The sequence below is a fragment of the Aquila chrysaetos genome, chromosome 9, assembly GCF_900496995.4.
Source record: "Aquila chrysaetos chrysaetos chromosome 9, bAquChr1.4, whole genome shotgun sequence".
Lineage (NCBI taxonomy): Eukaryota > Metazoa > Chordata > Aves > Accipitriformes > Accipitridae > Aquila > Aquila chrysaetos.
In genome coordinates, this window is record NC_044012.1 from 19,858,087 (window position 1) to 19,871,520 (window position 13,434).

General features: G+C 39.8%; 2 protein-coding genes across 3 annotated transcripts in view; both read left to right on the forward strand.

Moving 5' to 3' along the window:
- LPCAT2 (lysophosphatidylcholine acyltransferase 2) overlaps positions 1 to 12,135 on the forward strand; it is a 34,325-nt gene extending 22,190 nt beyond the window's left edge. For both annotated transcript variants that reach the window (XM_030026076.2, XM_041126127.1), the window contains exons 11-14: positions 1,095 to 1,248; positions 8,165 to 8,263; positions 10,078 to 10,219; positions 10,494 to 12,135. In XM_030026076.2, coding sequence (XP_029881936.2) covers positions 1,095 to 1,248; positions 8,165 to 8,263; positions 10,078 to 10,219; positions 10,494 to 10,741 — 643 coding nt within the window. In that variant the 3' untranslated portion in view covers positions 10,742 to 12,135. The remainder of the gene's footprint in view (positions 1 to 1,094; positions 1,249 to 8,164; positions 8,264 to 10,077; positions 10,220 to 10,493) is intronic.
- CAPNS2 (calpain small subunit 2) lies at positions 1,271 to 3,948 on the forward strand. Its single transcript, XM_030026077.2, has one exon. It carries the CDS (start codon positions 2,797 to 2,799, stop codon positions 3,535 to 3,537), a length of 741 nt encoding a protein of 246 aa, XP_029881937.1. The 5' UTR covers positions 1,271 to 2,796; the 3' UTR covers positions 3,538 to 3,948.
- Positions 12,136 to 13,434: the final 1,299 nt, after the last annotated feature.

Consider the following 13,434-nt stretch of genomic DNA (forward strand, 5'->3'; position numbering starts at 1 on the left):
TGGCCATCTACAAAAGGATAAATTACCTGATAACTGACTTGGCCATGTGTAATACAGTGTACTTATGTATACAACTTACATACGTAAACTATATGGAAATCAGAGATGAGGAAAATCCCAGTAAGAACCAACCCTGAGTAATTTTTGTGGGCAGTGTTACAAGAGGGAAAATGCATTTTTCTAATCTTCTATGGATTTATCTCACCAAAAGGTGAGGAAGGTAGAGCAGTACCTATTTTAGGCACTTGATGGTAGTCTTGGTGCCCAATTTAAATTGCTTTTGTGGAGATGCACAGGCAGTGTGTGGTAGGAAGTAATAAACCTTCTTTCTAGCCTGAGACTTCAGCCAGTGGCTTACTGTTCGTAGTTGTACTGTGCAGCCATGTTTTGCTAGTGGTGTCAACTTCTTCTGTCTGGATACAGTAGAATTTGACGACTGAACCACTTAATCATACAGTAACTCCATCAAATAACTTGGCATGGCTGTCGTCAAATCTGAAGTATGTGCACAGTAAATCTTGACTTAGTACGTATGTGCTGTATATCCATTTATAGAACTCTGTCTGGAACAATCTTCAATCATTACATGGTAATCCTCATTATTCTTACTGTGGTGCAGTGGTGTATTTCTGCAGAGAGATCAGATACTTCTCAGGCTGTAGTGATACTAGCATTTGGGTAGAGAGTTAGCTAATCGAGCTGAGACCTATTCCCTTCTGTTAAGGAAATATTCACCCTAGAGCATGATGCAGCAAAATAATGCTGCACCTGAATTTATGGTAATGAAAAGCTCTCTGCTAGACTAGCCTAGTAACTGGACAGATGATTCTAGGTTTGGGAAGTTACTCTAAGGAAGTCTGATATATCCAAGCATAGAACTGCCTGCTTTTAATATTAATAACCAGGGGGAGCCATCCTTAATTGCTGATTTCATATAAAATATCAGGCTGGAAGTAACAGCATTTCTAATGCTGTACACACATGCTCTGTTTGGCTATTTCTTATCTTTGAACACTGTAATAACTCCTACTGAAATTCCCATCTGTCCAAGATCTGCTGCATAGAAATATCTCCTCTCCCTCATGTTTGCATAGCCTAAAATGGAATCATGTCAGAGAGCAGTTGGATACCTTTGCTGCTATTGCAAGTGCTTCCAAAGGGGGAAGAATTGGAATTGAGGAGTTTGCGGAGTACTTGAAGCTTCCCATTTCAGATGTCCTCAAAGAGCTGTTTCTCCTCTTTGACAGGGTGAGTAGTTGGTTAACTGACTTGTTGACAATGTTTTGTTAAAAATCACATCCCTAAAGGATATTTAATTCATTGTGTCCAGCTTAGTAAATGCTTCTTGGTTAGCAATTCCTCTAGGAAAGATAGGTGACTCTTATAGTTTCCTTCTTAAGTTTCGATGGAAAAAGGTTGGTCAGTTTGTACCTTGTGAGAAGACAGCCATCTCTTGGACCAAGTTGCTGCACCACCATCAGATGATAATCTTCATGCTGGTAATGGCTGAATATTTCCTTTTGCCTACCCCAGATTTTGAGCTTATGTACACTCTGACAACTTAATTAACTGATATAGTTGTAAGCAGATAATTTAAGGCAGATTGAAGGTGACTGGAGTGTATGTTCCTGCTGTGTTTGTGAAGGGTGCTATAAGACATGATAAGGACTCCTCTTGCCTATATCCCATAAAGGAGGCTATGTGTTAATCTGATCATTTAGGCTTTCCCCCATAGTCAGTGGTGATCTCTCCCATTTTCTGCTTCTCTCTGAAGATGAGAAAAATTGCTCTGTGGATGCGCCCCTCTGACTATACCAGAAGCATCAGTGACTAAGCATAGCATAGAATTCATCTTACTTCTAGGCATCCAATATGTGCTACAGTGCAAGCAGCATGTTGTACTGCAAGTGCATATGAACTGGAATTTGTTTCTGATCATAGGAGCTCTCCCAACTCAGCATCACTCTTCCTGATGAAGTTAGCTTCAGCGGTACACCTGTCCTTGGGAGGTCATTGCATTGTATATGCCGATTAAAACTGTTTCAGGATTTTTCCAGATAAAAAGGTTTTACAAGCTCTAAAATAGAGAGGAGTCAAATGTATTTCCTTAATTGCTGAATGCATTGAAGCTGTAGCAGAGCTAGGTACTCATCCTTTCTTCATTCTTGCCTCCTCATCTTAGACCATTGGCTCCTGTGAACATGTAGTCTGAGTCCTGAAGCACAGTACATACAACAGAAATATGGTGTGGCAACCAAAATAATTAAGGGCAACCAAGACTCCTTTCATTTTCCCTGTCTGGCACAATAGCATCAGTGACTAGAATTAGCAATGTAATGCTCAATTCACTAAAAAGTTGAAGGCATAAAAGATTGCAAGAACGGACAAGACTCTAGTAAGCTTTTGCTGCATTCATCTTTAAGGAGATCAGCTTAAACTGAGACAGACACACTAATGTGGCAGGGCTTTTTTCAAATTGCTTCAGTTATGAGCACAGGTATTTTGAGACTTCTGCTCTGTGGCAGCCTCATCGTTATTTTTTTTTCTAAAACGATTCCTCAAATCACATAAAGCTAACTATACAAAGAAGAAAAAAATAGAGGCGTATCAAAAATTGGCAGAAGCTACTGAGACCTGAGATAACTCTGGCAGCTGCAGACATGCACAGAGACAGTGAAGTCTAAGCATGCAGATAAGCTGCATTTTGCCCACGCCCAGCTCAGACACAACACGGCTTCGTAGAGTTACAGAAGCACTGGATCTCTGAGGAACAACTCCTTTCAAAAAATCTTCGCGATGTTCCTCGCTAAAGCTTTGCTGAGTGGAGGAAGTGGTAGTGGTCGTGGAGGGAGCCTTGCACGTGGCCTTGGAGGTCTCCTAACAGGAGGTGGACACGGAGGGAACCTCGGAGGACTTGTTGGAGGTCTTGTCAATCTTATAAGTGAAGCAGCAGCTCAGTATAATCCAGAGCCACCTCCACCTCCTCACCATCATTTTACGAATGTGGAAGCTTATGAGAGTGAGGAGATCAGGCAGTTTCGTCACCTTTTTGTCCAGCTGGCTGGAGATGATATGGAAGTGTGTGCCACTGAGCTAAGGGACATCCTGAACAAAGTTGTTTCCAGACATCAAGACTTGAAGACAGATGGCTTCAGCTTAGACACATGCCGTAGCATGGTAGCCGTCATGGACAGTGATACAAATGGCAAACTGGGCTTTGAAGAGTTTAAGTATCTGTGGAACAACATCAAGAAATGGCAGCGTGTATACAAGCAGTATGATACTTATCAGTCAGGCACTGTTGGGAGAGCTCAGCTGCCAGATGCCTTGAAGGCTGCAGGGTTCCACCTGAACGAACAACTCTGCCAGGTAATCATCCGCAGATATGCCGATGAGGACGGCAGCATGGATTTCAACAACTTCATTAGCTGCTTGGTACGACTGGACAGCATGTTCCGGGCCTTCAAGTCCCTGGACCGAGATGGAAGCGGACAGATGACCATTGAAGACTGGCTGCAGCTGACCATGTATTCGTGAAGGTATAGCAGAGAAGAATAAGCTTCATCTGGAAGATATACATGGAAGACTACGATCCTGTGCTATAGAACTATAGTCTTTTCCTTGTTCTAAGGCAGATGTAGCTAGTGGCAGGTAGCTCAGCTTAAAGTATTGTGATTCCTCTTGTGCATGCATTAGTCTGCTTTTCTGAAGGGTTTGAGTAAGTTGTCAGTTGGACAGCTGCATAAGTCTGTCTCGGAGAACTATCTCTAGACTCTGAAATGAGGGAATATGTTGAAGGATCAAAGCTTAGTTATTCACATAAAGTGGCTTGTATATGAGTATATTATATAAAAAGCTCGTAAGTTTGGCGTTGATGTTACTGTTTCGATTTGTCAGCATTCGCTAAGCTGGAATAAAGCTGTCTGCCTGAAGGCAATTGCTAGTAAAGAGTGTTGTGCAGTTATTTCTAACAAGGGGAAAAACATGAGAGTTGCAATAACTATAATGATCAATGAATTTACATAATCATATTTAATTTCCTTCCTACTTCTGCTTTTTCACGCTTGTCTGCTGAAGCAAAACCTGAGTGGTATTGTCAGTTCTACCTGCTGGCCAGGACAAAACTGAAGACTTATATAAGGCTACCTTTACAACTTTTTTCTCCTTTGTACAATTGTATTAACTAGTCTTTTCTCTCTTTCCTTTAAGCCTTATTATAGTTACAATGAAAACAACTTAAAATACTACATTTATATTTAGAGAAGCTTGCTGTAATAATGCAGTCACATAGCAGACAGACAGCCAAAATCAACCTCTGGCTATCTGAGTTAAATTTTATCAGGGTGCAGTGTCGCGCTCAAGCTAGTTATGCAGTTCTAAGATGTCAACTTTTGAGTAAAAGAACAAGGAATGAAATGAACTGTCAAAGGTACATTTCTTTGAATTAAGGATTACATAGTTGATGAAAACAGCTCTTGCACTGCAATGTAACAAGGCAGATTTCTCAGCAGGGCTCTGCTGCTTTAAAAGAAAATTGTCTAGGGTGTGTGCTAGCTGACTGGAATGCGAAAGGATGAGTTGAGTAGCACAGCCTGTGCACTACATGCAGTCTCCAGATGTAAGAGCGCACATGCCCCTGCCCCTCCCCAGGGAGACATCAATGACTAATTGAGAAACACCTCACAATACCTGTAGGGCATCTGAATGCTAATGGAGTACTGTGGTTTGGTTTTGTTTCTAAATTTCCATAGCTTTGATTTCTGAATCCTGCAGTTACACTTGGCAAACAGTATTTTCCAAACTGATGAAATCTCCTCCCTGCTATACTTGCAGAAGCCTTTTACTTGCAACTTAGGAAAAAGTAACTTACAACTTTTGCCCAGACTTTTTTCCTCCTGCACTTTGTTTAATACTAAGCTGGGTGACAGAAACAGTAAAAACATTCGTATTGGCCCAAACTGTGATGAAAGAGGTCAGTTCCTTCCTAATGGCATTCACCCCCTTCCCAGTTATTCAATGGAAAAGCACAGTTATTCACAGTGGCATTTGGGCTCTGAGTAATAGAAAAGTGAGCATGAGGGAAAGTGTGGTATCTCCAGGTGCGCACCATCCTACCAGGTTTGTTTCAGAATTTCCCTTTCTGACTAGTTAGAACTTGCATGTAGCAACAGGCGGTGGAAATTTTGGAGTTACAGCAATAGCCTCTTAAATGATGAGCCTGGATACGAACACGAGAGGCGCATCTGCAGTTCCTCCCCAAAAGGTCCACTTGTAGCTTCTCTGTGGTAGCCCTATAAGTGACTCAGGGTTTACTGAGCTAAACGTGAATGACTAGCGCGCACACATACAAACTTGATTTTCCCATTGCCTTACATAGTGAGAAAAAAGTTTTGAGGCAATAGTACTTCAAACTTTGTTGACTGCATCTGTCTTGCAGTGCTTGTGCAATTCTAAATGGAGACTGCTTATGACAATGCAAACTTTCTTGTTGCCCAAAGTGTAAGATTTACTGCATTATATAAAAAACCAACAACAAAAACGTAGTTACCATAGCATGCTATAGTGGAAATAGTAGCAGAAAACTAGTGTCCTTAAAGAAAACAAGGGCTGTTGAGGTTACACTGTTTTGATTAGTTTATGTAACATAAATACAAATATCTAAATATTGATGTTCTGCTTTGCTACTGAGAGAATTGGAGCTCAGCTCACATGTTGCTTCCTTAAAATATTCTTGACTGCAAACACAGCTAGGTATGTGTAGAAAAAGACTACTGCAAGTGCTTGCTTGCAGCAGTGCTACACAAGCACTAAAGGTTTTCCTGCATTTTCAGTTTAACTCCCATCTATTTTTCCAGGCAACAACCCCATCACTTCTCCTTAACCAAAATGCCAGAGCATTTGGAAGTTAGCCAGCATCCTAGGGTTTAGTAGAGCTAGTCACAACATGAACTTGAAAGTATAGTAACTTTATTTCCCACTCAAATGGCTGGAGTCCTGCGTATCAGATTGCACTCAGTTTTGATACTGGGTTTTAGCACTTTAATGAAAGTATTATGACCCTTATTAGCTCTTGTCATTTTTCCATGTGCAGCCACAGCTGTGGTAACTTATTTAAGAAGCTGTTTTTTAATGAGACTGTTTTATTTAAAGTTTACTTTCCAATTCTTTTCCTGTGATACATACTCTTAACTTTAAAAATAAATTTAAAAAAATATTCTAATCGCATCAAACAATCCTTTGCTAAGAATACAGTCTATAAAACTGTCCAGAAATAATATTCCATGGAATTTGAACAATTATTGTCTACACTCTTGCTTCAGTTGTTTTAAGAGTTTAGGTTTATAATGATACATTTTAAAGTTGTATCTATTATCTCTATTATGAGAACTATGATGTAGCCAAAATATTTAAAGTCAAACGCTGCAGCACGAGAGCACAGATTTGTAAATAAAACAGCATTTATGAGAGAAAATTGTCCTTTTATAATGATTAAAAACTGTCAAAAGTTATATCCCTTAGACACACATGAAAGTAACTTAAAGACTCTTCATATCTTTGCTAAAAAGTTTCCCTAAAATTCACAGGTTTTTAAAGAACAAGATGTTCAAAGGTTGCATGTCTTCAAAAAAGATTGGTTAGACCATCAATATAAAGAAAGTAACAGTTGTCTGTGCAAAACAGTCCTGAATTGGTTTTGAAGGCTAAATAAAATTGTATCTTAGCAGTTTTAAATCCTGTCAAATGTAGTTTGATAAAGAAAAGTTAGTACTGAACACATTATTATACATATTTTGTTAATCAAGAACCATCTTAAAACTTGAATTCAGTAACAGAAATCCCTATTTCATAGAACCTAAGATTTTCAAAGTGCTCTACAGAGCAGCCTTAGCATTTCTCCACTGGCAAGCTCCATATTCCGCTATTCAGCAGCAAAAAACCAAGAACAGAAAGGTTACGGTTGGTATGCTCAAGTGGGCATTAGAAGTTGGTAGGAGAGCCAGAAATAGAATCTAGATCTGGCTGTTCACTAGATTTACCCAGGAGACCACCCCTCTCTCGCTTGGCTGAAAAAGTTTTGTGCTGTTCTCAGACTTAGGGAGTCCACTTTTTAAAAAATCTCATTCTTCTTGAAATGTACAACACATTATCCACAAAGGGAACTCCACTTTACACTTTTGTTTGCTTTTAAAATGTTTTTGATGAATGCCCTTATTGTGAATGTTCCAAACTATGAGCTACCAGTCATCTCTACTATGCTTTCATTAACTACTCTGTGGCCCATCACCAAACACGTATATGGCTTTTCCCCAGACAGGATGTTTCCTAAAACCCTCAAGAAACTTTCAGTGTGGTCGCAGTAACACTATTGACTTAAGCATATATTTCAACAGGCATCTGCCATTTTCACTATCTGCAGATATAATCAGCTTACACAGAATTAATCACGAATCCCATCAAAGCAAGCTTCAAATGTTTTGTTGATGTAGCTTCATAGTTAACACATTGAAATGTTCCTTCACATCAAAACTGGAATTACCAGAGAGGCTGTTACAATGAATTCATTGCATTTCTGGCTTAAAAGGTAGGACAGTGTATTGGCTTCAAAATAGCATGTAGGGCAATGCATTTGCTTCAAGGAAGGGCTTAAGATAGACCACGTAGATTTACTGCATCATCAGGCTGTACTTTTGCTGACATATATTTTATTGCTGAAGGTTCTTAGGAAGAATTAACTCTAGGCAACAGCCTGACACCATTGGCCTGTTTATTCTAGGATGTTGCATTGGTCTCTGAACTTTAGGAATTTCCAGGGGTACGTGAACTGTTACAGTTACCTTAAACACACCTATTCCAATTCTTGTTAGAGGCTTCTAGAGGGTCATGTACTAAAGAAAAACTTTTAAGTCATTTTAAATCTTTTTTTGTTTGGGTGTTTTTAAGATAGAAATTGATACCCAGTTTCCAGCTATTGAAAATATGTAGCTACTTCATCCCTAGTATTACATATATTTAGTGAGCTGTTAGTATTTTTTCCAGGTAGAACAAACACCTCTAGTGTTGTAAACTGTCTTAGTGCACGTTGTATAGCTGATTTACACAACAGCTTTTAAAGTGATTTGCAATATTAACTATATAACTACTGCCATGCGTATTTTGGTTACAGAATGGAGATGGCACCATCGACTTCAGAGAATATGTAATTGGCTTGTCTATTCTTTGTAACCCAGCCAACACAGAAGAGACTATTCGGATGGCATTTAAGGTAAGTTCAATTTAGTGTAAATCTACAAACGTGACAAATCAAGACTGACTGCAAATCTGTTAGCTTTCAAATCATAAGTTTATAGCTTCAATCTATTATGCAAATGTGACTAATACTCTTAAACCAATTGACATTTAAGAGTGTGAAGGGGAGGGGGAGAATTGCAGGCTTCAGCTTCATAGAAAAGGGTTTTAAAAGCCATGTGAAGGCACTAATGAGTATGTAACCTGGCAGGCTAACTCCAAAAATGATTCAGCAGCACTTGCAGTTTTTTTGCCTGAGGTTTTTTCTGCTGTGATCCTTCAATGTCACAAGTAGACAATAGATGGAGCAATATCCTCTTGCGGGTCAAGCACTCAGTAGAATCACTGCTGTTAGCAAAGAGGGGAGAAAAAAAATCAAGAGGGGCTATTCAGGACTGGGACATCCAAAATTGGGCTACATCTAAGATGATCTATTGGCTTGTACTATAGCGTCCTGATAGTACAAGCAGTCAAGGAGCAGTAGCTCCTTTCAGGTCTCAGGTACAAGCAGGCAATATTGGACCCAGGGATGCCCGGGTTGTGAATCCCGGAATAGGAAAATGGTCGAGTGACTTCTTTCTTAGTAGATTTTTGACACAGATTCATTATTTTACCCACTGATCTGTTCTTATGAACCATATTGAACAATATATTGAGATATGGATCATGTTCCTCTTAAACTGGATACTTTTTAGTACTGATGCGTACGTTCTCAGGAGGTACCAGAATTTTTATGGCAATCCATTATATCCACTGGCTGCTTTACAGATAAGCACTACAGCTGTTCAAAGTGATTTGTGCTTTTTCAGCGATGTTTTATCACTACAGATTCCTATGAAGAAGCAAGCCTAGCAGCTATTGTTGCTGTTTTATTGTTTTGTTTTCTAGACTCTGCTCTTCAGTATCTTAACAGTTGCGCTGATTATAAAATTAGTAATTTAATTCCCAGTTTCAGCGGGAAATGACTGGTTCAGCTGGTAAAAGCCTGTTTCAGTCTGAAATGGAACTATGGGTTTCCTTTTGCTACCTGTTTTCTCTGCCACTAAATGTACTTTCCTTGGCAATGGGAAAGTTTGCCTGTAGCAAGTACTTAAGAAATACAGCCATCCATCCCTTTTATTTCTCAAGGGGTTGCTTCATAGCAGATGCTTACTGTCACAGTGCTGGGAAGGACGGGATAATCCGTGTACATCTACTGCCTACATTCCAGTCACCAAAATTCCTTGTTAATTACAATAATTCCTTAGTGGGTGACAGATCACATATACTAAAATTTAGGTACTTTGTGTCAGAGCATAAACTATGGCAAGTTTAATCTGATGGCAGATGTGCCATAACTTAATGAAAATGAAGACTAAAACCTAAGATGTTCCAGTATAGAGTGGCCGAATCCAGTAGACCATTAGCATAGCTCACAGTGATAATTAACATAAACCTTTGTTTATGTTTTGTTTTTATCAGTTTTGTATGGGTTTTATTACTGAACTAATGCTGTGAGGTTGGTTTGTTGTTGCAGGTTTGCTACATACTTTTCCTATTAGAGAATATTCTAATCCCAGCTATAGCATGTACATTGCTTTGCTAAGTGTCTGCTTAGTCTTATTCTAGAGAAAATACATAAAATCTTTTGCAAGAGAAAGTAGCTGAGATGCAACCAGTCTCTTCAAATCCCAGGCACTGTTTGCAGATCATCTCTTGAATACTAGAAACCTAATATGGGTAGATAATGTGCACAGAAGGTTCATAGGCAAACTGATGCTAAAGTATTTCTACATGTGATGTCTTTTCCAGCTCTTTGACATGGATGAGGATGGCACTATAAGGGAAGATGAGTTTGCTTGTATCATTCAGTCAGCTCTGGGGGTGCCTGACCTTGATGTTTCTATGCTCTTTAAAGAAATAGATGCAGATGAAACCGGGAAGCTGTCCTATGGTAAGTTACATCCTTTTGTAAGAAAGAGCACTCTGATAGTCATATTGACAGTAGGAGTTCCCTACCTTTTTTCTCCCTGAAATTACCTGATGGTTCTCGTACCCTGTTTCTGGGGTAAACTGTTGAAGCACAGACCTAGATACTTTGTGTGGTGTGCCTGAGATGCTTCAGAGGAAAGTTCACTGGCAATCAGCTTCAGTAAAAGGAGCAGGCACTGAAATTTTCTTTGATTCTCTTGCTGCACTATCGTATCTGTGTTTTTTGTATTTTTCAGAGGAGTTCAAGGACTTTGCACTCAAGCATCCAGAATATGCCAAGTTGTTTACTACATACCTAGAGCTACAGAGATACCAGTTAGATATGTTGGAGGAGGATGACATTGAGTCACCTGAAGTCAAACACAGTCCAGTTAGAAAGAGTACAGTCCCAGTCTCAGAAACAACACCAATTGCAAGAAATAAAGTCTGTCCTGAAGGCAATGAAGAGTGTAACTCAAGTACCTCTGACAAAAAGGATGACTGAGAAGAGTTAAAGAATTCAGCTCTTGAATTCTACAGGATTTTTTTCCCTAGCTATTCATGAGCACAATTGATATAAAATAGAGATGGAAGTTAGAATTAAAAAAAAAAAAGTTTCTTTTTTTTACTTTCATATCAGGAGGAGTTATTCCTGTTTGAGTCTAAGGGAAAAACCACTGTAACTATTCTATCCTTGATGTCAGTATCACAATACTGGGAATGTTGTTCACTGTCTTCCAAGTTTATGCTTCCACAAAAGTAACAGATGGGCTAAGTGAGGTAAGAGGCTCCGGCACTGCAGTGACCTCTCAGAATGGAGACTGAGGAGTCCACTTGCGTAAAAACAAGTGGAATTTTTGGTGCTGCTCAATTCCTCTACATCCCCAACATGTCTTAAGGGGAAAAAATGATGCCAGAGTGTTTTAGTTTGCAGTATCCCTTAGCCTTTCTCAAGTTTCTGAGAGACACAAATGAGTTACAAGAAGCTCAGAGTTGAAGCTGGTGTTTTCTTTTAGCTGTCCTTAGATTTCCCTTAACTACTTGTGAACTATAAAGCCTAAGCTTCTGAACAAGACATGCTGATTCACTGATGTTAACAGAAACAGCTTTAGGCTTAAAGGCTAGTTAAAGATGGAAATGGCTGCACTTCTAACAACAAAAAACTAATTGGAATTCCAAGATAGCAGCTCACAGTCTACAGGAAAATACAGACAATAAGACCCAAGAATTAATGGACTATTTCAAAATAAATAGAATGTTGTTTACAGTAACAACTGTTCAGGATCACATTAGGAGGAACATTTCAAACTTCAGCATATTTTTATTCTAGTAAATATCAACAGAGGAATGTGACCTTGCTCTGCAAAACTTAAAAGGCAAATATGCTGTCAAGCCATAGTTCTAGTAGTTAGTATCTCCTCTAAAGTTGTCTCCTAGAAACGATGTTTGCATTACTGTGCCATTACTCAATGTGTTCTTAGGGTTTGATTCAAAACCAAGCTCTTTCTAGTCAATGGTTTGAGTATGTTTTGCCTCAGTCCCCTCTAGTGCACTGGAAATTGGGCCTTCACCTTTTTCCATCCTTCATCTGAATGCACTTTATCCAATATTTAAAATATATAGGTATTTATGCAAATACTTCTAAATAAAAACTTGGAAGGGGTGGAGTGACAGGGTATTTTCAAATTAAAACTGAGATGAGCAAAGCCTAGAATGTCTAGTACCAAAAATAACCAATTTTCAGCAGGTGTTCGTATGTGAAATGGTAACCTCTGCCTCTGAAGTTACTGCTTGCACTGTCTGGCTGCAAGCTCATTGCCATATTTAATCTTCCTGTGTTAATAATTGTGCCTATCCTGATGTTTCATGTGCTTAAAATAAATCTATATTTTTAAAAGACTTCACTTGAACAGCTAAGTCTTTAGTACAGTGGGAAGGGTACTCTGTCTACCTTAAGGGGCTGGTGGGACTTCCAGGAAATCATCCTTATGATGTTTTACCTTGATAAACACAATGCAACCTGAAGTTGGCATTTTTAGTTCTGAGTGTGACGGCACTTTTCTTCATGGTAAGGCTAGAAAAGTAGGACAGGACCGATGCTCTTCCAAAGAGTTAGTTCTGTCGACTGCCTCAGCAAGATGGGATATGATACAAAGAAGATTTGCAGGTATGTAGAGTGATACTGCCATTTTCTGACGGAAAATAAGGCATCACCATTTACAGGTAAAATGAGTGACCTCAACCACAGCTGAGAAGTGACAGTCATGGCTTTGTGTAACATAAACATTAGGAGAGGATTTTCTTTCACTTTAGAGAAGGAGAAGCAGGAGTTACCCTAACCTGGCTGTACAGTTAGCTGGAATACATGTTCATTCCTTGGCAAGGATGCTTCTACCTAGCATGTTAACCGAAGTCCTCAGCTTTTCAACCAGCAGTAATCTTTTCAAAGACGACTTCTATTCCAACCAGTAAGAAAAAGATGGGTGGGCAAAGATGACAAAGAAAGACAGCCACTTCAAGGTCTTGGAAGGCCAAGGGTGCCTTATGCGTGCTCCTGTTGAATCCAGACACATTCAACAACTGGAACACTATTGTCCTCAATAGTGTAGCATATTTAGGACTAGTGATTTCATAAAAATCTTCAAGTCACACAAGCGCTTTGCAATTAAGCTAAAAATATTGTGTATATAAATCTACATATCCCAATAGTTTACGGAGGTGTCCTGGGTTCAGCTGGGATAGAGTTAATTTTTACAGGAACCTGGGAGGTGGGGGGGCATAGCCGGGGCAGCTGACCTGAACTAGGCAAGGAGCTATTCCATACCATGTCACATCATGCCCAGTATATAAATGGGGAGTGGGCCGGGGGGAGGGTGGTCTCTCTTCTCTCGACTTTCGGTGGGGGAAGTGGCGGAGCGTCGGGTCCCGGGTGGTGAGCAGTTGCACTGTGCATCACTCTTTTCTGTATACTCTTTCATTAGTACCGTTGTTGTTGCTGTAGCTTTTTTTTGCGTTGTCCCAGTAAACTGCCCTTATCCCAACCCTCGAGGTTCCAGGTTTTTTTTCTTTTCTCTCCTCCGTCTCCCCCCTATCCCACCGGAGGGGGGCGGGAGGAGTGAGCGAGCGGCTGCGTGGTCCTTTGTTACCGGCTGGGCTGAAACCACGACAGGAGGAAAGGCCACAAATGCGTTTGGTACC